Source organism: Somniosus microcephalus, chromosome 18 (assembly GCF_052327205.1).
Source record: "Somniosus microcephalus isolate GS21.2 chromosome 18, FLI_Smic_1.0, whole genome shotgun sequence".
Classification (NCBI taxonomy): domain Eukaryota; kingdom Metazoa; phylum Chordata; class Chondrichthyes; order Squaliformes; family Somniosidae; genus Somniosus; species Somniosus microcephalus.
In genome coordinates this window covers 40,012,943-40,038,010 of record NC_141004.1, presented here as the reverse complement: position 1 = coordinate 40,038,010, position 25,068 = coordinate 40,012,943, and the positions used below count along the sequence as shown (strand labels likewise).

At 44.4% G+C, this 25,068-nt stretch overlaps 1 protein-coding gene across 1 annotated transcript in view; it reads right to left on the bottom strand.

Annotated features, from left to right (window-relative positions):
• Positions 1-24,682, bottom strand: part of rnpep (arginyl aminopeptidase (aminopeptidase B)) — a 32,601-nt gene extending 7,919 nt beyond the window's left edge. The window contains exons 1-7 of the mRNA XM_086011368.1: positions 24,198-24,682; positions 19,336-19,476; positions 17,866-18,017; positions 14,011-14,127; positions 5,260-5,495; positions 4,319-4,432; positions 252-364 (exon numbers count right to left, since the gene is read on the bottom strand). Of these exons, the coding sequence (XP_085867494.1) occupies positions 252-364; positions 4,319-4,432; positions 5,260-5,495; positions 14,011-14,127; positions 17,866-18,017; positions 19,336-19,476; positions 24,198-24,572 (1,248 nt within the window). The 5' untranslated portion in view covers positions 24,573-24,682. The remainder of the gene's footprint in view (positions 1-251; positions 365-4,318; positions 4,433-5,259; positions 5,496-14,010; positions 14,128-17,865; positions 18,018-19,335; positions 19,477-24,197) is intronic.
• Between the last annotated feature and the right edge of the window lie 386 nt (positions 24,683-25,068).

Genomic DNA, 25,068 nt, shown 5'->3' with positions numbered 1-25,068 from the left:
GAGAAAAAATTGGGAGCAAGCCCAAAAAGACTTCAAAGTTGGACTTTGCATAGTGAAAACAACCTGAATTAAGCTTGAAAAAGATTTGAAGCATCATGAAATAAATGGTGTTTTGGAGCATTGCCACAACTTCATGTTTGATTCCCTTAAAGCTTGTTTAAAATGGACCAGACATGCAAGTGACTATTAACCAGTTGCTCACAAAGAAAACAAAATCTGTACTGATGAAGAACTTGGCAAGGGGTTCTTACCCGAAGGAAAGCATCAAATTTGTTCTGATCACCCACAAGGTGAGCTAAATATGATACAAAGCAGTAACCCTTTTCATAGGGAGTTTCATTGTACGTATCATCAGGATCAATACCTAAAAGAAACAATTACAATAAATTAATTTCCCATTAAAGGAAAATACATTTTCCATAAAAATAGACTCGCATTTGAGAATGGAGCAAACCTGGAGCATTTGGGAGCAGAGGCCAAGTGGAATGGGTAAAATGCCTGGCATTGAAGATCACTTCTTCATTTATAGAAGCTTATACAGTGCCGAATGAGGCCATTCGGCCCGTCGTGCCTGTGCTAACTCTTTGAAAGAGCAGTTGTGCTCAGTCCCACATCCCCGCTGTGTCCGTAACCCTGCAAGTTTCTCATCCTCAAGTACCCGTCCAACTCCCTTTTAAAATTATTTATGGAATCAGCTTCCACCACCTTTTCAGGTAGAGTGTTCCAGATCCAGACAACAAAAAAATTCTCATCTCCCCTCTAGATCTTTTTCCAATGATTTTGAATCAATGACCTCTAGTTATTGATCGACTCGCCAGAGGGAATATTTTTTCCTAATTTACTCTTATCAAAACCTCTCATCATCTTGAAAACCTCTATTAGGTCACCTCATACCTTCTCTGTTCCAAGGAGAACAGCCCTAACTTTTCCAGCCTCTCCTCATAACTGAAGTTCCTCATCCCTGGTAACATCCTGGTAAACTTCCTCTGTACCCTTTCTAATGCCTTTCCTGAAATGTGGTGCCCAGGATTGTCCACAATACTCCAGCTGAGGCCGGATCAGTGATTTATAAAGTTCTAGCATGATCTCTTTGCTTTTATATTCTATCCCTCCATATGCTCTTCATCCTACATTACAAGTGACTACACTTCAAAAAGTATGTCACTGGCTGTAAAGCGCTTTGGGGGGTGTCCAGAGATCGTGACAGGCACTACAGAAATGCAAGTCTTTCCCCCCCCCCCCCACTGTCCTCCTTCACGTCCCACTCTCTTTTGCTCGATAGTATCTATTGCTCAGTATCCATGGCAACTCCTCTTTCATGTCTCAAGCAGTCAGGCAAAATAGGATACACTTGGACCAGGTGCCAGAGTAGACATATTGGGACGTACAAGAGGTTTTTGGGGGGGGGGGGGGGGGGTTGGGGGGGTTAGGAAGTATTCGTCTGGGTAAGTGAGCAAGTATATCTGTAGGCCAGGCTGCAGTTGGAATAGGCAGGAGAGCAGACAGACTGAGAAACACTTGCTGCTGCGAGAGGCCAGTGGAGTGTGAAAGGCTTTCATCTCAGTGAGAGTTCAGCCTCGAAAAGCAGATGAACAGGGGTTCTCTATAATTAACACTTGTGCAAAGTAAGTAGGCGGAGCTTGATTCATGTGGAAGTTCGTGCTATTAAGAGTTCAGGATAACAGTATCTACATTTCTAAGACAGCACCTCAGTCAGTGCAGCACTCCCTCAGTAACTGTACGGAAGGGTCAGCCTAGATTAGGTGCTCAAGTCTCTGGAGTGGGGCTTGAACCCACAACTTTCTTAATCAGAGCCACAACTGACATCACTCCCAGGATAGACCGAGTGAACACTTGGTTAAACAAGACTCGATATAAATCATTAACATGCTTTATTTCCCAGCAGGTGAACATACAGAACTACAGTTTATGATTGAATCCACTCATTTCCACCAATCCAACTTATATTCATGTAATAATCTAAAAATAATAAGTTATGCCAGCTCATTTCAGTGAGTCACTTTGCTTGACTTAGTTAATTTTCCAACTTCTCTCTCCTGTATTGCATATCTTTGCTGCCAGACAGCCTCCAGCTTTTGCAGCTTTCTCAATTTTTAAAAAGCCTCTCGGCCGATTTCCCGGTCCTCCTCTTGTATCTCTCTTCACACAGAGCAAAGGGCTTTCCAACACAATGGACGTGAAGTGTTTTTCAATTATCCAGACAAGTTACTGAATAGCTGATTGTTTAGTCTCTGTGGCAAAAAGCTTCCATTTAACACATTAACCTCCTTTCGTCTAGGTGCCTTTGTAAAAAAAGTGAATACATATTTACCTTTAACGTTAGGATTTGTAAAAGTGCTTTTAAATACACCTCTGGAAAAAATGGCCAAAAGACTCTGCGGTAACAAGTATGAGGTGAACTGCAACAGTGACTCGGAGGTGGGTGGTCCTGAGCAATATTATGGCACCATAGAGCAAGGGGCAGATAAGACTAAGAATATGAATGTGCTAATAATGGAAGATTCTATCATCACAGGGATAGGCAGCCTTTTTTTGTATACAATAGTAGGAGTCCCGAATGGTATGTTGTCTCCCTGGTGCTAGGGTGAAGGACAGCACAGACAGGTGGAAAATCTTCTGAAAAGGGAGGGAGAATAGCCCAGTCATGGTCCTTGTTGGATCCAATGACAGATGTAGAAAGAACTACATCGGAGATCACACAGATGGAGCTCGCCACTAGATTGCAAAATAAAATTTCAAAGATAGTAATTCCCAGATTAGCACAGTAGCTTTGTTCTTTCATCCCCATTTCCCAGCCCCCAAACTGGCCTTATAATCGGTTTCATTTCCTGTGTTTTTTCAGTCCTGACGAAGGGTTTCGACCTGAAACGTTGACTATTTCTCTCTCCACGGATGTTGCCTGGCCTGCTGAGTTTTTCCAGCATTTTCTGTTATAGCGGTTATGTTACTGGACTAGTAATCCAGAGGCCTGCACTAATGAGTTCAAATCCCAACACTGGGGAATTTAAATTCAGTTAATTAAAATTAAAAAGCCACTACCAGTAACGGTGACCATAAAATTACCAGATTGTCGTAAAATCCCATCTGGTTCATTAATGCCCTTTAGGGAAGGAAATCTGCCGTCCTTACCTGGTCTGGCTGATGTGACTCCAGACCCACAGCAATGTGGTTGACTCTTAACTTTCCTCTGAAATGCCACTTATTCAAGAAGGCAGTTCACCACCACCTTCGATGGCAAATAGGGACGGGCAATAAATGCTGGCCTTGCAGGCGACAATCACATCCCGCAAATGAATTTAAAAAAAATTCACATTCTTGGAGCATTGGAGTGAGTTCCAGAACAAGGGAATCAACATTACACCCATATTCTTGGAGAAGGTAAACAGAGCAGCAAGAAAGACTTGCATTTATATAGCGCCTTTCACGACCACCAGACATCGCAAAGCACTTTACAGCCAATGAAGTGCCTTTGAAGTGTAGTCACTGTTGTAATGTGGGAAACGCGGTAGCCAATTTGCACACAGCAAGCTCCCACAATCAATGTGATTTATGACCAGATAATCTGTTTTTCTTACATTGATTGAGGGATAAATATTGGCCAGGACGCCAGGGATAACTCCCCCCTGCTCTTCTTTAAAAAAAAGTGTCTTGGGATCTTTTACGTCCACCTGAGCGCACAGACAGGGCCTCGGTTTAACGTCTCATCCGAAAGACGGCACCTCCGACAACACAGCACTCCACTGGAGTGTCAGCCTAGATTTATGTGGTCAAGTCCCTGGAGTGGGATTTGAATCCACAACCTTCTGATTCAGGAGTGTGCTACCCACTGAGCCATAGCAGGGAAAGATTAAAACGAATATACTTTTTTTGGGGGGGGGGCAGAGAAATTGGAGAAAGTCTATGTCTGAGACTAGAGAGGGATAGCAGGATTAATAAAGCTGTTGGAACATAAGCAGAAGGCTTAGCTGATATAAACTAAAAGAGAGAGAAACAGGCTATGAGGTAGTGAGAGATAAACCATAAAATATGGATCCAAGCAAAACATTACTTGTTAGCAGATGTGAATACAACAGGTAGTAAATTATTTGCAATCCTTAATTTCTGTTCACATAGTAGAAATATTCACTTGTGAATTCAATGTACTTATCAGTTGTAAAAATTGTAGACAAGTAGCATCTACTAATCAGAGATTGTTGAAACTAATCCTGCATCAGAATTGATTCAACTAACCCTGTATCAGAATGGATTCAAAGTGGATCCAAACCAAGTTATACAGATCTAGAACCTGAGCTCTCACCTGGTTCAATTTTGACCTTCAGTTTGTTGAGGGGATGGTCGTCCCCAGTGTTATCCATGTGTTGACGAAGTAGGGCTCTCCCTGTAGCAGCCTCAAGACTAGTGTATGCTGCACCTGAGAAATAAACTTTACAAGTAAAATGTACAGAACAAGTAACCGGCTGATATAATAGCATCAGTGTCACCGGACCGCAAAGCTGCCAGTGAGTAAAACCCATCTGTGAGGAGATAGTAAACTGGGATTTTAAAAAGCAGACAATTCACCAGTGTGACGGGGGGTGGGAAAAAAGAGAGATCTAGGGATCAAAGAAAAAGTGGGAATAGACACCGATCCTTTTGTTTAGTGATGAGCTTGCATCCCATCAAGCTCTCCTGGAATACCACGGGCAATGACGATGTGTATGCTCATTAGTCATCCCCTAGCTTTTACAGGCTGTGAAATGTTACACTGTAAATACCAATAACCTTGTTTTTAAAAATTCTCTCTACGAGAAGCAATCATGGAATGGCACCCCTTCAACTCTTTCCCAAGGTGGAGAAATGACTAATTTCTAGTCAGTTCCTTCCTGAAGGTCTGTTCTAGATCAGAAACTCATCATGTAGGGAAAGCTCCATGATTGATGCTGGCACAGTAACCGTCTGATGCCAAACAATCCACTGGTTTTGTTCAATAAACTGATGATATTTACCAAAAATGATGTATGCCGCTAATATAATAAAGTAACACTTCCCAGTATATTTTAAAATCGTATGGTATAAATTCATTATTTTAAATTTGAGGGTGTGGAACCTGTACTAAGACATACGACTAATATCTCACTGAGCAGTATGCCTGAATGGTATGTACTGAAGAACATCTTAAATAGTGAGCATCTTATCACATTTTCCAAAAACAATTGGGAATGTCTGAATCACTAGAACATACATTCTCAAAAGGCATACCGTAAAGTTCTGTTGAAATTCTCCGCTGAGCGTACATTGTAAATCCTTCATTAAGCCAGAAGTCTCCCCAGTTGGCATTTGTGACCAGATTGCCAAACCAGCTGTGAGAAATCTCATGGATGATGACATCAGCCAGTGACCGATCTCCAACCAGCAGACATGGAGTAACAAATGTAATGCAGGGATTCTCCATCCCACCAAATGGGAAAGACGGAGGCATGAAGAGGAGGTCATACCTTGAAATATTACAAGAAACTTAGGGTTATTAAGTTTTTTTTAATGTAAAAAAACCATCCCATCCCTAATTGCTGTACACCTGTAGTCTTCTCACACTATAGCATCTCAATATTTGCTTGCTCCTCACTCACTATGGCACACACCACTAATCACTAACCATTAGTACTGCAGGTAGAGACTTGAGGCAGTCACTGTGGCTGGATGTAGGAATGGATCGGTGTCAGATTATGTGAACTTTGGAAGAATTGATGGAATTAATCCAGGGCAGAGCTATATTCTTGCTGCAGTTGTACAGGGCCTTGGTGAGACCACATCTTGAGTATTGTGTGCAGTTTTGGTCACCTTATCTGAGGAAGGATGTTCTTGCCATGGAAGGAGTGCAGCGAAGATTCACCAGGCTGATACCTGGGATGGCAGGAATGACGTACGAGGAGAGATTGGGTCGATTGGGCTTGTACTCGCTGGAGTTTAGAAGAATGAGGGGATCTCATTGAAACTTATAAAATTCTGACAGGACTGGACAGACTAGATGCAGGAAGAATGTTCCCGATGGTCAGGGAGTCCAGAACCAGGGGTCACAGTTTAAGGATAAGGGGTAGGCCATTTAGGACAGAAATGAGGAGGAATTTCTTCACCCAGAGAGTGGTGAACCTGTGGAATTCTCTACCACAGAAGGCAGTAGAGGCCAATTCATTAAATACATTCAAATAGGAGTTGGATATATTTCTCAAGGCTAAAGGGATCAAGGGGTATGGGGAGAAAGCAGGGACCGGGTACTGAATTTGGATGATCAGCCATGATCGCATTGAATGGCAGAGCAGGCTCGAGGGGCCGAATGGCCTACTCCTGTTTCTATGTTGTGTGGGCTGCAACCAAAAAGTGTTGATGGGGGGGGGACAGAGCCCCTGTGATTTTTTCCTATTAATCCATTGGTCTATCCAATAGAATGTGTGAGGTACAAAAGAAAAATTCAACGCAATCTCCTTTACTTTTAAAACCTAGTCTAATGCCAGTGCTGGACAGAGATGGGATGGTTGCCGTGCCAGTTCTGGGTCACTCCCAGTTTACCTTCTGTACTGTAATTAAAACAGAAAATGCAGGAAACACTCAGGAGGTCAGGCAGCATCAGTGGAGAGAGAAACAGAGTTAACGTTTCAGGTCGATGACTCTGTCAGAACTCATTAACCTGTTTCTCTCCACAGATGCTGCCTGACCTGCTAAGCGTTTCCAGCATTTTCTGTTTTTATTTCAGACTTCCAGCATCCGCAGTATTTTGTTTTTACTTTCTGGACTGTGTTGTGTGGTTTCACCTTCACTTTCTGGAACATTTTTCGCAGTTTATCTCCGCCCTTGATTTCCAGTAAGAACTCACCAACCTGCTCATCCGAGAGTTAAGAAAACAAACAATGCTTACCAGTCAGCCCTGTCGGACGAGAAAATTTCCCACAAGTTAGCCCAACACAGTAGTAAAAACAAAGAACTCACTTAGCAGCATAACATTTCTCTCCAAACAAAAAACGCCCAAAATCAAAATAAACAGACCAGAAAAACACACTTCATAACTGCAAAGATATGTGCAACCTTTTGGGTGGGTCTTTGAAAGGCACTATGCCCTGTTTGAAGGTTTTGCATTCCACTAAAAATGTACTCCAAATAGACTACTACATTTTACACAGTGATATACCTATCAATTCCTCCAATAAAAGGCGAAGAGTTACGAAGGTGACTAAAGGTTTTTATTGACTAAATAACAGAGCCCACTCTCGTGGGTGATCCGATCCAAGCAGGAGGAATACCAGTCAGTCGCTCACCTTTATACCTGGCCTGGTGGGTGGAGCCAAGGCGGAGTCGGCGGTGGTCATCCCAGGTATAGCAGTGTGGCAAGAGGCGACCTCGTACCGTGATACAATAGTGGTCAGTGATACAGTTATAACGAACAGTGGTGAACAGTGCTAACTACTAACAGTGATACGATAGTGAACGTGGTTTACCACATTCACCCCTTGTTTAGAATTAAGTCCGGCGGGGTGAAGTGTACTACCAATTCTGGTAGGTCAGTCTGTCCGGAGGCTTCGTAAGCCTCTCCGATCGCCGCAGCGGTGGTGTTGCCTTATCCGGTGCTGGTGCCTTATCCGGTGTTGATGCTGGTGTTTGCGTGGTCGGCGAGGGCTCGTGGGGTTCCGGCATGCCGTCTACCTGGGCTGGGGTTGGGGGGGGTGGTGGCGGTGTTTCCGGATCGGCTGAGGGTGCGAGGTCTCGTAGGGAGACAGTGTCCTCCCGCCCGTCTGGGTACGCCACGTAGGCGTACTGGGGGTTGGCGTGCAGGAGGTTCACCCTCTCGACCAGGGGGTCCGTTTTATGGGCCCTCACGTGTTTCCGCAGCCAGACCGGCCCCGGGGCGGTCAGCCAGGTTGGTAGAGTGGTTCCCGTAGTCGACTTCCTGGGGAAAACGAACATTCGTTCATGGGGGGTGGTGTTAGTGGCCGTGCAAAGTAATGACCGGATGGAGTGCAGCGCTGTCGGGAGGACTTCTTGCCAGCGGGAGGTTGGGAGGCCCTTAGACTTTAAGGCTAAGAGGACGGCCTTCCATACCGTCGCGTTCTCTCTTTCCACCTGACCGTTACCTCTGGGGTTGTAGCTGGTGGTCCTGCTTGCTGCAATACCTCTCTCTAGGAGGAATTGCCGGAGTTCCTCGCTCATGAAGGAGGAGCCCCGGTCGCTGTGTATATAGTTCGGGAACCCGAACAAGGCGAAGAGGGCATTCAGGCACTTGATGACCGTGCTACTGGTCATGTCGGGGCAGGGGAAGGCAAAGGGGAAACGGGAGTACTCATCAACGATGTTGAGGAAGTACACATTACGGTCAGAGGACGGGAGGGGCCCCTTAAAGTCGATGCTCAGGCGCTCGAAGGGGCGGGTGGCCTTGATCAGGCTTGCTCGGTCCGGCCTATAGAAGTGCGGTTTGCACTCCGCACAGGTCTGGCAGTTCCTGGTCATGGTCCTGACCTCCTCGATGGAGTAGGTCAGGTTGCGGGCCTTAATGAAATGGTAGAGTCTGGTGACTCCGGGGTGGCAGAGCTGGTCGTGGAGGGTCTGAAGCCTATCGATATGCGCGCTGGCGCATGTCATTCGTGAAAGGGCATCAGGGGATTCGTTCAGCTTGCCTGGCCGGTACAAGATCTCATAATCGTAGGTGGAGAGCTCGATTCTCCATCTCAAAATCTTGTCATTCTTGATTTTGCCCTTCAGCTTGTTATTAAACATGAAAGCCACCGAACGCTGGTCGGTGAGGAGGGTAAATCGTTTGCCTGCCAGGTAGTGCCTCCAGCGCCGTACTGCCTCCACGATCGCCTGGGCCTCTTTCTCGACCGACGAATGTCGGATCTCGGGGCCCTGTAGGGTCCTTGAGAAGAAGGCCACTGGCCTCCCCTCCTGGTTTAGGGTGGCGGCTAAGGCGAAGTCGGATGCGTCGCTCTCCACCTGGAAGGGGATGGACTCGTCCACTGCGTGCATCGTGGCCTTGGCTATGTCTCCCTTAATGAGGGAGAAGGCCGCGCACGCCTCCTCCGTGAGGGGGAAGGAAGTGGCTTTCAGGAGGGGTCTGGCTTTGTCCGCGTAATTGGGTACCCATTGGGCATAGTAGGCGAAAAGCCCCAGGGTTCTCCTAAGTGCTTTAGGGCAGTGGGGGAGGGGTAGCTCCATGAGGGGGCGCATTCTTTCTGGGTCGGGGCCGATGATTCCGTTCTCCACTACGCAGCCGAGGATGGCAAGGCGTGTGGTGTTAAACACGCATTTCTCCTTATTGTAGGTGAGGTTCAGCCGTTGGGCCGTACGGAGGAATTTCTCCAGATTCGCGTCATGTTCCTGCCGGTCGCGGCCGCAGATAGTGACGTTATCTAGGTAGGGGAATGTAGCCTGCAGTTCGTTCTGGTCAACCATCTGGTCCATCTCCCTTTGGAAGACCGAGACCCCATTAGTGACACCGAAGGGGACCCTAAGGAAGTGGTATAGGCGCCCATTCGCCTCGAAGGCGGTATACTGGCGGTCCTCAGGGTGGATAGGGAGTTGGTGGTAGGCCGACTTCAGGTCGATGGTCGAGAATACTTTATACTGTGCAATCTGATTGACCATGTCAGATATGCGGGGGAGGGGGTATGCGTCCAGCTGGGTATATCTGTTTATGGTCTGGCTGTAGTCGATGACCAGGCGGTTTTTATCGCCGGTCTTTACGACTACGACCTGGGCACGCCAGGGGCTGCTGCTCCCCTCGATAATGCCCTCTTTCAGGAGGCGCCGCACCTCAGAGCTAATGAAGGCTCTGTCCCCGGCGCTATACCGCCTGCTCTTGGTAGCGACGGGTTTGCAGTCAGGGGTAAGGTTAGCAAACAGAGAGGGTGGCGGGACCTTGAGGGTGGAGAGGCTGCAGGTGTTACGCGGTGGGCGGTTTAACGTTTGCTGGTTGTTGACTGTGAGTGGGGGGAGGGGTCCACCGTATGCTAGGGTTACGCTTTGGAGGTGGGATTGGAAGTCCAGCCCTAGTAGGACGGCAGCGCAGAGATGGGGGAGGACGAGGAGTTTAAAGTTTTTATACTCCGTGCCCTTAACCGACAGGGTCACGACACAGTAGCCGCTGATGTCCGTGGCGTGGGACCTCGATGCCATCGAGATTCGGCTGCGCGTTGGTAGGACAGAGAGGGAGTAGTGGCTCACCGTGTCTGGGTGGATGAAGCTCTCCGTGCTTCCGCTGTCGAACAGGCAGGTCGTGGCGTGGCCGTTCACTTTGATGTCCATCATTGACTTGGACAGATGGTGCGGGCGGGCTTGGTCCAGGGTGACGGAAGCTAGTGTGTAGCTGAGCGAGTCGTTGTCATCTGCGGGCGAGGCGGTCGGGCGTGGTGAGTAAAATGGCGTCTCCCACGAGGTAGGGCAAAATGACGGAGAAGATGGCTGCCCCCGTAGCTCACATGAGGCACTATTGGGGTCGGTTGCCTTAATCAAAGATGGCCGCCCCCATGACTCATGTGTGGGGATGCTGGCCTCAGTTGCCCTAAACAAAGATGGCCACCCCCATGACTCATGTGTGGGGATGCTGGCCTCAGTTGCCCTAAACGAAGATGGCCGCCCCCATAGTTCGCATGCGGCACTGCTGGCCTCTGAGGATCCGCTCCTGCAGGCCTTGGAGAAGTGGCCTTTCTTCAGGCAGGTTCTGCATGTGGAGTTCTTGGCTGGGCAGCGCGACCTCGGGTGCTTCTCCTGGCCACAAAAAAAACAGCCGGCGGCCCGATCGCGGATGCCCGATGTCGGGGCCGGTGCCGGGGGTGGCGGGGCCGGTCGGGTCCGGGACGCCGACGCAGAGGTAGGTCCCGGGGGCGGCGCTGGGAAGGGTGCTGTGGTAGGGGTCGGGCCCGAGTCCCAGGGTCGCGAGCAGTACCTGGTGAATGCTTCCTGATCTTGGTGGGCCACTTCCAGGGAGATAGCGAGGGCTTCAGCTTTTTCCATGCTGAGGTCTTTAGCTTCCAGCAGTCTTTGCCGTGAGTACTCGGACCGTAGGCCTTTCAGGAATGCGTCGCGGATATTATCTTCAGTATTTTCGGCTGCCGACACCGATTTAAAGTCACAGTTCCTGGCGAGTGCATATAGCGCCTGTGAGAATTCGGCTACTGATTCTCCTGGCTGTTGCGGCCGTGATCTTAGGAGGTGCCTAGCGTACATGTAGTTTACCGGGGTCCGGTACTTCTGTTTCAGCAGGTTGATGGCGGTCTCGTAGGTAGTCATGTCCTCGATGAGAGTGTATACTCTCGGGCTCAGTTGCGCCTGCAGGACACTTAGTTTGGATGCCTGAGGGACGCTGGATTCTCTCAGGTATGATTCGAAGCAGACCAGCCAGTGTTTAAAGTCTGCGGCTGAGTTTGCTGCTCGTGGGTTCAGGTCCAGGTACGGCGGTCTGAGGGCTCGCAGCCAAGCTGGCTGGTGTGGCTGTGCTCCTGGGAGCTGCGCTGGTGGCTCCTCCGCCGGTTGTGACTCGTTGTCGGACATCATTAAATTTAGTCAATAAAATTGATATACCTATCAATTCCTCCAATAAAAGGCGAAGAGTTACGAAGGTGACTAAAGGTTTTTATTGACTAAATAACAGAGCCCACTCTCGTGGGTGATCCGATCCAAGCAGGAGGAATACCAGTCAGTCGCTCACCTTTATACCTGGCCTGGTGGGTGGAGCCAAGGCGGAGTCGGCGGTGGTCATCCCAGGTATAGCAGTGTGGCAAGAGGCGACCTCGTACCGTGATACAATAGTGGTCAGTGATACAGTTATAACGAACAGTGGTGAACAGTGCTAACTACTAACAGTGATACGATAGTGAACGTGGTTTACCACACACAGCTCAATTGCATTCAGGCCGAGAGCCCTGTGGAATCAGTCTGAATCTAGCTGGAGTAGAGAAATAAACAGGTGCCACCACAGACTACCACTTTCAGCAGTACCAGTTGAAGCACAATGAACATACAAGATCAACATTAAGAAAGGAAATAATTGTTTTAAGGAAATCATTGTTTCTTTGATAAGAAAAAGCATGCATTTATATGCACCTCATGTCCTCAGGACTTACTGACGCATACTGCAACCAATGGATTACTTTTGACATGCAACCATGTTGGCCAGGACACCAGGACAACTCACTGCTGTTCTCCAATTCATGCCATGGGATCTGTTACATCTGCTCGAGGGGGGTAGATGGAGCTTCTGCTCAACATCTCGTTGGAAACATTGCACCTCTGTCAATACAGCTTTCCCACAGTAGTCCATTAAAGTGTTAGCCCAAGTTGACTGCTTAAATCCATAATGGGAATTAAATCCACAACCTTCAGAGGTGTGTACTACCAGCTGAGCCACACTGATCTTAGAACACTATTATCTTGCAAGTACTCTGAAAATAAACTGAAATAAATGTTTTTGAACAAACCCAGGATCCTGTCAAACCAATACAATTATTCCAAAAAGAAAATACTGCAGATGCTGGAAATCTGAAATAAAAACAGAAAATGCTGGAAATACTCAGTAGGTCAGGCAGCATCTGTGAAGAGAGAAACAGAGTTAACGTTTCAGGTATATGACCTTTTGTCAATTATTACCTCAGATAGTTCTCATTTCTTTGCAACATTGTCATTCAATTCAGTTGATCCATGGTCAGTGACTGAAATCCTATTTGTTAACTACATAATAAAAAATGTGTAATACTGGAATAATGAGGTTCCTAAATCACTGGATCATATTGTTTCAGGGGTGTAGTGGAGACAGTCAGCTGCAACCAATATGAACACTACGTGTTTGAAATTAGCAGACAAAACTGTAAATGATTCCATTGACTTTGTATGTAGCATATACATTGCACCCATCAAGATATGTTGCAGCAAACTAAACAAACAAATTGTTCTTCAGAACAGCAAGATGTTTATCAATGAAACAATGTCATAGAAAATGCCAGATAAGGGAGAGTTTAAACCTACAATCTAATCTTCAGGAATTTAAGATAGCCAGTCCCCCTCAATTAAAATGTTGTACCTTACCTTGGTACCTGTTATTCTAGATACTAGCATTGCTCAGTGAGTTGGAGATTTTATAAGTGTGTTATGCCAAATAGCATTACTAAGGACACTGATTTACCAACATTGGTGGGAAATTTGCTTAGAATGTACAGATGCGAGGCAAACGCTACCCAAGTATTCCATGGTAAAAATATCCAAAGTCCAGGCTAGGAGCTTGAAGAAGAACTTCATGGAAGGTATATCAAAACACAAGACAAATTCAATGGCTAAATTGAAATGTGTCAGTGAGAAATATGCATTTTTTTTAAAGAAAATAGTTTGTCAGTTAAGGGGCCATCCAGATTAGTTTACAGTTGTACTATGAATACTATAGAGCACCTTTTAAAAAAAAAAGAGAAAAAAGGGAAACAGAAAGTGAAAGAGAGAAAAAGTGCACGCATGAAAGATTGTGAACACAAGGGAAGGAGGCCAAGGGAGAGGGCAAGTGAGAGAGCGTGCAAGATAGAGACAGAGAACGCATGAGAAAAATGGAGAAAAGAGAAACAAACTTGTATTTACAGAAGGGCCGATTCCCTGCTGTTACACACAGGAGTCAATGTGTGTGCAGCATGAACTTGGGAAAACAGGCATGGATTTGGGGGAGGAAAGGATGTTCATGCAGAGGGAAGAAAGACAGGTGTCTCTTATTTTGGGCATTCGAAATTTCAGTTATTAAGGGGGGGGAAAAAAAAAGGACAATTGTGTTTTTGGAGAACACGTGTGTTTTAGCTGATTCATCAACAAATCGTGACAAGCAATTGTTTACATGGGGAAATGCATTCATAAAGTATTTATGTAGGCAGTTCCAATGTTAAATGCTGGCATAAAAGAATTACCAAAAATCATTACAATATCAAGCAAGGTTTGTGGGCAGGAACTGTGTGTATACACAAGATTTTTTAATAAAAGATATCAGAAAGACAGATTTACCTTTCCCACACATACTGCCCAAACAGCTTCTCACCAACTCTCAAGAACTCTTCAATCACACCGTCATATTCTTCCTTAGCAGCTTGTAACAGACAGGGTTCAGTCCAGACACTGCTCCTGTACCAGAAATAAAATGACTCTCAATACTCTTAAGCAGTAAGAATGGAACAATGAAAACCATGTCATTTAGTCACTGCAATTTCCCTACTCATTGACAGACATCATTCATAAAAATAAACCTTATTTATCCCAGTGTGTCAATATAGGCAGAATGTTAACATTCCTCCAGGAGATAGAACTAGGGGCAACTAGATCCCAATATTATCTCTCTTTTACTACATACTGCGACTATAGGTTGAGACTATCCATTAAAGCTTCATCACTAAATGTAGATGAAGATAAAGTGATGTTCTTTAGTTGCAATTTGTCCCTCAGATTACTAGGCTAGCGAGGTTCAAAGTGGAAATTATTCAAATATTAACCCGATAGGGGGTCATTCAGATTTAATTTACAGTTGTACTATGAATGCTATAAAGCACCTTTAGAAAAAAAAGAGGGAAGAAAAGTGAAAGACAAGAGAGCAAAAGTGAAAGACAAGAGAGCAAAAGCGAAAGAGTACATGAAAGAAAGTGTGTGTATGAAAGACAAGGGAGCAAGGGCGAAGGAAAGGGCGAGAGAGAAAGAATCGAACAAACTTACATTTCTACAAGGGCTGATTCCCTACTGCTGCACACAGGAGGCAATGTGTGCGCAGCGTGGAATTGGGGAGGTAAGCATGTTCACAGGGAAGAAAGGCAAGTGTGCCAGAGGCATCTGTTGCCCAATCAGCCCAGAGCTTTGCTTTCAGTCCCAGACACACCTACTTGGCCATGAAGGGGACCTGTCTTCACAACACAAAGTAGGCTGTGACCAAATTGTGTCATCTCTTAGAACCTGATGTGCTCACAAGATTTAGCGCAGGAACAGCCCTTAGCATCGCTAAGAAAGACACCACAGCATTGAAATTTTACTTTACTAGATCCTTTCAACTCACCACTGGAATGTTAGCCACATTAATCAAGACTTTTAGCCCACCCATGCATCAAGCAGGTCATAGATCACCATTTGTCAAAAGAAACATTTGCTACTTTCCCCATGAAAAACACAAGAGCGTGCCCAACAAGGTTCCCTTTAAGCTGTGCAGCCACATGGTGCTCTGGAGCTTCCGCGCAGCCAGCTCACTGACTTTTAAATGGAAAAAAAATGTGAATGTGCAGAATTTTGAATGGGCCACGCAGCCCAAAAAAGAGGGGGATCACTGGCTCCCAACTTTCAACAGGCTTCTGTAAAATGTAGAGTCTCATTGATGGCAAATACTTGACCATCGAGGTCCATAACAACAACCCTGCAGCATATATATTTAGATCTAGTACTATGCAATGAGACAGGGTTCATTAATAACCTTGTAGTAAAGGAGCCTCTGGGGAGCAGTGATCATAATATGATGAATTTTAAGTTGAGTTTGAGTGTGACTGTGTTTGAGTGATTTAGTTAAGTGCAAAACTAGGGTCCTAAACCTGAACAAAGCAAACTACATAGGTACGAGAGGCAAGTTTGTTAAGGTAAGTTGGGAAACTAGATTAAAAAATGACAGTAGAAAAGCAATGGCAAACATTTAAAGAACTAATTCATAATTTGCAACGAATATACATTCCCTTAAGGAATAAAAACACCACAGGAAAAATGGTCCAAGCACAGCTAACAAGAGAAATTAGAGATAGTATTAGATTAAAGGAAGAGGTTTAGAATATTGCCAAAAAAAAGTAGTAAGCCCAAGGTTTGGGAGGATTTTAGAATTCAGCAAAGGATGACCAAGAAATTGATAAAGGAAGGGAAAATAGAATAGGATAGTAAACTAGCGAGAAACATAAAAACAGACTGTAAAAGCTCCTATATGCATGTAAAAAGGAAAATATTAGCATAAGTAAACGTGGGTCCCTTGCTGGCTGAGACGGGGGAAATTATAATGAGAAATAAGGAAATGAGAAATTAAACATATTTTGTGTCTGACTTCACGGAAGAAAATGCAAAAAACCTCCTGGAAATAGTGGAGAATTAAGGGTCTAGCGAGAACGAGGAACTGAACGAAATTAGTAAAAAATAGTACTGGAGAAATTAATGGGACTGAAAGCTGATAAAATCCCTGGACCTGATGGCCTGCATCCTAGGGGTTTTTAAAAAGAGGTTGCTATAGAGATAGTGGATTCATTGGTTGTCATCTTCTAGAATCTATGGAATTTTGGAACGGTTCCTGTGGATTGGAAGGTAGCAAATGTACCCCCACTATTTAAGGATGGAAGGAAGAAAGAAAATGGGGAACTACAGACCAGTTAGCCTGACATCAGTAGTAGGGAAAATGCTAGAATCTATTATTAAGTACGTGGTAACAGGGCACTTAGAAAAATAATAATAGGATTGGGCAGAGTCAACACGGAAAGGGAAATAGTGTTTGACAAATCTGTTAGTTTTTTTGAGGTTGTAACTAGCAGAATAGATAGGGGGAAACCAGTGGGTGTGGTGTATTTGGATTTTCAGAAGGCATCTGATAAGGTGCTGCACAAGAGCTTATTAAACAAAATTAGGGCTCCTGGGATTGGGAGTAATATACTAGCATGGATTGAGGATTGGTTAAGGCAGAAAACAGAGAGTAGGAATAAGTCATTTTCAGGTTGGCAGGCTGTAACTATTGGGGTACCGCAAGGATCAGGGCAGTGTCCTAGGCCCAACCATCTTCAGCGGTTTCATCAATGACCTTCCCTCCAACATAAGGTCAGAAATGGGGATGTTCGCTGATGACTGCACAGTGTTCAATGTCATTCACAACTCCTCAGATAATGAAGCAGTCCATGTCCGCATGCAACAAGACCTGGATGACGTCCAGGCTTGGGCTGAAGTGGCAGGTAACATTCGCGCCACAGAAGTGCCAGGCAATGACTATCTCCAACAAGCGAGAGTCTAACCACCTCCCCTTGACATTCAATGGCATTACCATCGCCGAATCCCCCACCATCAACATCCTGGGGGTTAACATTGACCAGAAACTTAACTGGACCAGCCACATAAATACTGTGGCAACAAGACCAGGTCAGAGGCTAGGTATTCTGCAGCAAGTCTATGGACCAAATGCTGGAAAATGGGATTAGACAGGACAGGGGTGGATGGGCGGCGCGGACACGATGGGCCGAAGGGCCTCTTTCTGTGCTGTAAAACTCTGACTCTATGACTATGACAAGTGTCTCACCTCCTGACTCCCCAAGGCCTTTCCACCATCTACAAGGCACAAGTAAGGAGCGTGATGGAATACTCTCCACTTCAAGAAGCTCGACACCATCCAGGACAAAGTAGCCCAATTGATTGGCATCCCATTCACCATCTTAAACATTCACTCCCTCCACCACTGGCGTACCGTGGCTGCAGTACATACCATCTACAAGATGCACTGCAGCAACTCGCCAAGGCTTCTTTGGCAGCACCTCCCAAACCCACAACCTCTACCACCTAGAAGGACAAGGGCAGCAGGCACATGGGAACACCGCCACCTCCAAGTTCCCCTCCAAGTCACACACCATCCTGACTTCGAAGTATCACACCATTCCTTCATGGTTACTGGGTCAAAATCCTGGAACTCCCTCCCTAACAGGACTGTGGGAGTACCTTCGCCACACGGACTGCAGCAGTTCAAGGCGGCAGCTCATCACCACCTTCTCAAGGGCAATTAGGAATGGGCAATAAATGCTGGCCTTGCCAGCGACACCCACATCCCAGGAACAAATAAAAAGAACCTGTTCAGTAGCTAGAGGGATAGAAAGGACTCACCTCGGCCCAACCTCTGCAGAGACAATGTCACCAACTGCTAAAGCAACAAGATATGAAGGAATTGGGTGATGCATTTTGAAGTGGAATGTGTTTTCTTTTTCATCATGGTCCCAGTTAGTTGCACTCATAACAGCTGTAAATCCTTCAGGAACCTAAAAGACAAATAATAGTAGTAATAAAAATTCATCACTTTACTTAGGAAATTATCTAAGAGGAATACTCTCAGTTCAATGTATCTCCCCACTATCCATATTGAAAAAAAAAATCAAGGGCTGATGGAACAGTAATTGGCCAGGTTAGATTGATCTTGTATTGTATTCTTGTAGATAGGACATATACCTGGGCAATTGGCCACATTGTCAGGCAGATGCCAATGTCATAGCTGTATTGGAGCAGCTTGGCTAGGGGAGCAGCTAGGTTTGGTAGCCTAGCTTTGGACAAGTTGGAGCATGGGATCTGGCATTGTGAGCACTCACGAGGGGCTGACCTCTTAGAATGCTGCAGTTGCTTTTTTAATGCTTTACAGAAGTCAAAATAAATGTTGATTCAGTCCAAACAAACATCCTGCACACATTAATTTCAGTTAACTATTTATTGTTGGAGAGGGGAGACTCTGGGATTTCGCTGAATGAGGATCCCAATAACCATTGCCCAAATGGCCTCTTCTGTGCTTCCAAAATAGCCTGTGCTGAATATTCATTAGTCTGTAAAGACAACTGAACTTAGTTCAGTCTTAAATTGCTAGATTTTAAGTTCCAGTGCCAGACACAGCCAAATGTATCTTTGTTCAGCCCAAGCTACTTGGATACTTTATCCATGTACTCTTGATCCAGAGGAAGCCATGAATCTTTTTTATTCCAACATGATTTTGTGCCATTTTATCAAATTCACATCTGATGTTGCAAATGACAAATTTGGGTATTTAATAATCACAGCTGTAGTAGGTTTAACATTTCCCAGTGTCTTCTGCTTAAAATCTGCTTTGTAGAGGCAGTCTGGAGACAGACATTGAGTAGACGCTCCCCTTCAGTGTCACAAAGTCTGCTCCAATAAGAATGCAGGTGGGGGGGACAGAGGACAGTGGGTCAATATTCCAATTCATGACACCACTGAAAAGGGGGAAATACTGCATAGATCATTTGCTCAAAATATGCCTCAGAAAATCGGGAAGAAAGAAAAACAGAGACATCAGTAACATTTAGGATCATGTAGTAAAATAAACACCTGGAAAAATTAAAAGGAACAAAAAGCCCTGGATTATCAATCACTTGCCTTAAGAAGTCAAATTCTACTACTCTAACGTAGGCTTGCTCAAATTGTTTTTCTTTTGAAGATGATACACATGGCTTCAGAATAATTTCAAAATGTTCTACTATAATTCTGTATGGGCATACTTGAGTAGTATCTGCAATTTTCAACCCTCATTATCTTAGCTATGTTAAATTTACAAGAAAAAAAGATAGGTCTTACCTTAATGGAGGCAGAGTAAGTACTCTTAACTGCAGGAGTGTCAAAACAAGGGAAGAAGGACCTGTTCAAGACAGCTTGACCTTGGGTGAAGAGGTATGGCTTTACTTTTCCAGCTGTCTGTTCAGGGTCCAGCCAAACAACCTAGCAAAAAGAACACAATGACGAGCCATATTCACGTAGAGTTGTAGCATTTTACCTGCACTGCAGCAGAGTACGTGCTCTTCCTGTCTGGAGTGTGGAAGGAGGGAAAGAAAGACCTGTTGAGCACAGGAAAGCCAGACGTATATAAGAAAGGTTTCTCTTTGTTGGCAGTCTGTACTGGATGAAGCCAGGAAATCTGGAGTAGCAAAAGGCAAAACAATAACGTAGCTTTTACATTGAAAAATGTAAAACTTTTTTGGGGGTGGTGGGAGATAGGAGGAGGAGGAATGAAGGCCCCAGGGAGGAGAGAGAGTGTTTTTTATTCTCCATATCTACATCCACTCACCTCGACCCTAGTCGGACTTGACACTGTGGGACTCTCTAGTAATCAGCAACATGCACAGTATCAAACTAGTTCTCGAACTGTGACGTCTACCCCCTGGTGGGTCATGGCAGGTTTAAGATATAAAATGAGAGAAATCTTGCAGGCAGCATTCACGTTTAATGATTTTAAAGGCTGTTCAGCAACAATGCTCATGGTAATTTATGAATAGCAACAGTTAAAAGAACCACAGTGACTACACTTCAAAAAGTACTTCACTGGCTGTAAAGTGCTTTGGGACGTCCTGAGGTAGTGAAAGGTGTGAAATAAATGCAAGTCCTTTCTTTTCCTTTTTAAACTTTCACTGATTTTTCCAAATTGTCACACCTGTACCCTAGCGATCCCCTTCCCCAACCAAAAACTGCCAGGTTGCTAAACATCCCCAAGTTTGGTGGATCAGTGTTAATTTTAAGGCCAGAACCACTACCACAAACCTACTCAAACAGGACTCAAGAAATACCAGTGTTCAGCTCATCACACTGGTTCTCATCAAAGTGATCTTTTGCTCAAAAATAGTTCACTTCCTCTTGGGTTCCAGTAACAATCCACAAAACAAAAGACTGTTTTTGGAGGGTGACCAGTAGATTCTTGACATTTACAATAGTGCTAACCTTTTAAAAAGCTCCTACAAAAAATAAATTCAGATCCACAATAAGGAAGTACACTCCATTTAATATCATGAGATCTGGGAACTGCATTCAGTTTTGATGTCATTAACTAGGGGAATTGGGTCTCCTGTGCTATCTGTCCTTCTAAGTAGCCACTACAGACTTAACACCAGAAGTGCATGTCATACACCAAATTAATTTGGCTAATTATTAATACACAAAAATATATCAATACCATAAATCTTTCAATGCCCTCTAGGTTCAAATTTAAATAAAAGCTTAATAAAATTAGGACTGATATTACAATAGCAAATTGTAAACAATTTTTTTTTTTAAACCCTGAAATTGTGCTGTATGTTACCAACATACAAGCGTTTAACAAGTTCTGAAATTCCTCTCTCCACTATTGCATTAGCCCATTTAAAATAAATTGATTAATGCCTCCACTAAAGTAGTGGAGATTGGACTTTCAGATGTATTCAGTGTTTGTACTTTAGTATTCAGTGGTGTAATTGCAGTACCAAAGTTTATTAAACTGGACTCAAAGGCTGAATAATGAAGTGGAGATGAACAGAAATTCTGTTTTGCCTCATTACTTTTGAGGACTGTATAAAACTTTCCTTTGAGGGATTAAATAGGCGAGGTAGAGTCCATGATAGGATAAATTGTACATGGTCTGTGGAAGGAGCATACTTGTTGAACTGAACGTTCTTTTTCTCATGCCATGTTTAAAGCTGTTCTTTTGCATTCATGTTTTCCACACACAGAATGTCAATGCTTTCCGATTCATTTAGGTTGGATACCACTATGTGAAGTTATGGATCATTACTACATGCAATAAGTTTGAAGGAGGGGGAAAATGATCTTTCTACACTTTTAACAACTATCAAAAAATGCAACATTAGTTCATATGCAATATTTTAAATCAAATTAACCGTGATCAGTACAATTCATTTTATTTAAATTTTTTTTTTTTTTTTTAAATACTAGACCATCATGCCAAGTCTTGCACTCGCATTCAATTTTATAATAATTAAACTGACCAGAGTGGGTGAGCTCAGTTTGAGAATATAAATTTCTAGCACATGACAAATATTTTTAGCTTTGGGAAGAATTACACGGTTATAATATTTATAGGTGATGGCTTATGCTCAGTGGTTTATGCTCTCCAAGCAGGAGGATTTTTTTTTTTTTTTTTTTTTTATAAAAAGAAAAACATATCATGTGCAAGGCACATGATACTGAAACAGGTTTAAAATAAATGCTGACACAAATCATCCAAACCACAATGAATGTATTACTCCACATCAAAACAGTATGTGTCTGAATACGACAATAAATTAGCAGAAAATAATTAAAACATGTTTGTAAATTACTATTTATTGTGTACACCATTCGAAGCATAAATGTTTACAGCACAGGATGAGGCCATTTGGCCCATTGAGTCTGCGCCAGCTCTTTTGCTAGAGCAATTCAAAACTAATCCCACTGCCCTGCTCTTTCCCATAACTGTACATCTTCCCGTTTCAAATATTTATCCACTTTTGCTTTAATAGTATCTGCATCAACCACTCCCTTTCACAAGGCATTCCAGGCTATGCAAAGAAATCTATCCTAACTTCAATTTCTTATCGTGACAACTTTAAATGGATGATCCCTCGTCACTGACACCCCAGAGAAAAGCACTTTACCCTATTCACCATCAACTTTAAGCATCTCAATTAAATTGCCTCAACTTCTCTGCTCCAGGGTTGATGGTATAAATAGAAAATATGTATCAAAGACTGATGCATAATGGAAAATAAGCTACTTGTGTCACTGCCAACATAACTCACATCCAGACCATGGGCACTCATGGTTTATTTTCTGCATATCTTTAAACTCCACGACTGCAGGTACCACTCAGTGGATCCAAAAATAAATTAAATTGGAAGTCTTACTAATCTAGTAATCTAAAACAGCCAGTTCAAATCTACAGTCATTACAGCCTAAAGATTTTGCATAAACTGTTGTCACCTAGTCTTTGCTGCTTAGTTATGAGCATATCAACCTCATTTGTTAAGATATAGAATGGCTCTGATTTGCATCCTGCACTTTATTCAGCTGCCTCAGTCTGAAGCTCTGAAATTCCCTCCTTAAAAAGAGCCAGATTAAGAATTCTTGAGGCTGTGGGCAACAAGAACATTTGGAGTCTCTTCATGGAATCATGCAGCACCAGAGGAGGCCATTCAGCCTATCATGCCAGTACCAGCTCTTTGAAAGAGCTATCCAATTAGTCACTCTCCCTTTTTCTTTCCACAAAGCCCTGCAAAATTTTCCTTCATACTTCCTGCACAACCTCCTCCCCATAACCATTAAAACTCAAATGTGTAGTAAAATGCATGAAGAAATAGGCCTGTAGAATGTTTACAGGCTGCATTAAAGCAAATCATATCACAATTTTAAATGTTAGAATATTTTGATCCAGCAGTTGTATGCAGTTTAATATGAGTTATGGGAGTTTACAGGGGCCCCATAGTTGGCTGGGCATGCATGTTAATCTGTTCCTATCTCCTTAAATCCCTCCACCTCTCCCCACCACCTCATTAAAACCCATTTCTCTGACCAAACTTTTGGTCACCCTGCCCAACTTCACCCCCCTTTGTCTGTTTTTTTTTTCCCCCCTCACACCTCCGTGAACAGATTTTGTTTGCTATGTTAAAAGGTGCTATATAAATGTAAGTTGTTGTTGATTCAGGAGGAAGCCATTCAGCCCCTCAAGCCTGTTCCGTCATTAAATTAGATCATGGCTGGTCTGTCACTCAACTCCATCCACCCGCCTTGGTTCCGTAATGAGCATAACGAGAGGGCATCAATACAAGATAGTCACCAAGAAATCAAATAGGGAATTGTAAAGAAACTTTTTTGCCCAGAGAGTGGCAAGAATGTGAAACTTGCTACCACAGGGAGTGGTTGAAGCGAATAGTATAGATGCACTTAAGGGGAGGCTGGACAAGCATATGAGGAAGAAAAAAAGAGGGTTATGCTGATTGAGTTAGATGAGGAAAGACTGGAGAAGGCTCCAGTGGAGCATAAATGCCAGCATGGACTGGTTGGGTCAAATGGCCTGTTTCTGTGCTGTACATTCTATGTAATCCTATGTAAAACCCTTACCTAGTAAAAATCTATCCATCTTCAGTTTTGAAAATTTTAAACTGACCCCAGATTCAGCTTTTTGGAGGAGAACATCAAGAGGAATAAAAGAAGCTGGGGTTGTTCTCCTTAAAGCAGAGAAGGTTGAGGAGATTTTGTAGAGGTGTTCAAATTCATGAAGGGTCTAGACCGAGTAGATAGAGATAAATTGTTCCCACTGGCAGAAGGGTTGAGAACCAGACGACACAGATTTAAGGTGTATGGCAGAAAAACCAAAAGCGACACGAGGGCAAACTTTTTTTTTAAACGCAGCGCGTGGTTAGGATCCGGAACGCACTGCCTGAAAGGGTGGTGGAGGCAGATTCAAACGCGGCTTTCAAAAGGGAATTGGATAAGCACCTGAAGGAAAAGAATTTGCAGGGCTACTGAGAAAGGGCAGGGGGTAGTGGGACTAGCGGAAGTGCTCTTGGGCATGGGCTCGGCGGCCCGAATGGCCTCCTTCTGTGTTGCAACCATTCTAAATGATTCCATGAGTATATATTATTTTTATAAACAGTGAGTGATGACTCATCCCAACAACAAGAGCAGCGGCAACTCACCCCGGGTCCATCGGTGGCGGTGTAGTCGATGATCACCTGCAGCTGGTCGCCATGGCGACACGGGCCGGGTAAGGTCAGCACCAGGGTGGAGCCGTAGCTGGTGAAGGGCTGGAGTTCATGCTGCAGGGGCACCAACTGGGCGGCATCATCATCGCCATCGCCGCACTTGGCCGACACGGAGCGCACGGCGAGGCTGGGGTGAGTGTCCAGGCTGAGCTGGTCGTCGCCGGCCCGCAGGCAGCTCAGCTCCAAGACCTCGCGGCCCTGCAGCTGCCGCTGGGCGAAATCCACCCGTAGGTCGAGGTGGAAGTGGCGCAGCCGAAAGTGTCGGAAGCTGGAGGCGGTGGCCGTGTCCTGGACCGGCTCGGCTGCCATGCTCGCCCGTCAAGTGAGATTGAAGTCCCACTCTGCACCCAAAACACCCAGCCAGCGTCACAGATCCGGTCCTGTCCTGTCCTGTCCCGCCCCCTTCACTGCCAAGCCTTTCACTCGCAATTTGCTGACTCTTATTTGTTGGCAATTGCCAATTTCAAAGTTCAGCACGTTCCCCCCTTCTTAAAAGGGGGCACAACCAATAAGGATTCTTTTCTTGGTTTATGGGGTGGCGGTTTGTACTGTAAACATTGTTGATTTACCTGTAAAAATGTATTGTTGTATTTATATTGTTGACCATAAAGTTGTTTTTGAGGCTTTATCCTTTTTATTGTGGTTAATGGATTTACTATGTAACTGATGAGTTGTATAAGTACTGTTGTACTTGAATGTTAAAATTTAAAAAAAGGACAACAGGTTATACCAAGCAAAAACAAAGAGTTACTAGATTGCCAATAGGACTGGCGTAAAATTGTTTTTCACTATGGGTACCTGTAAA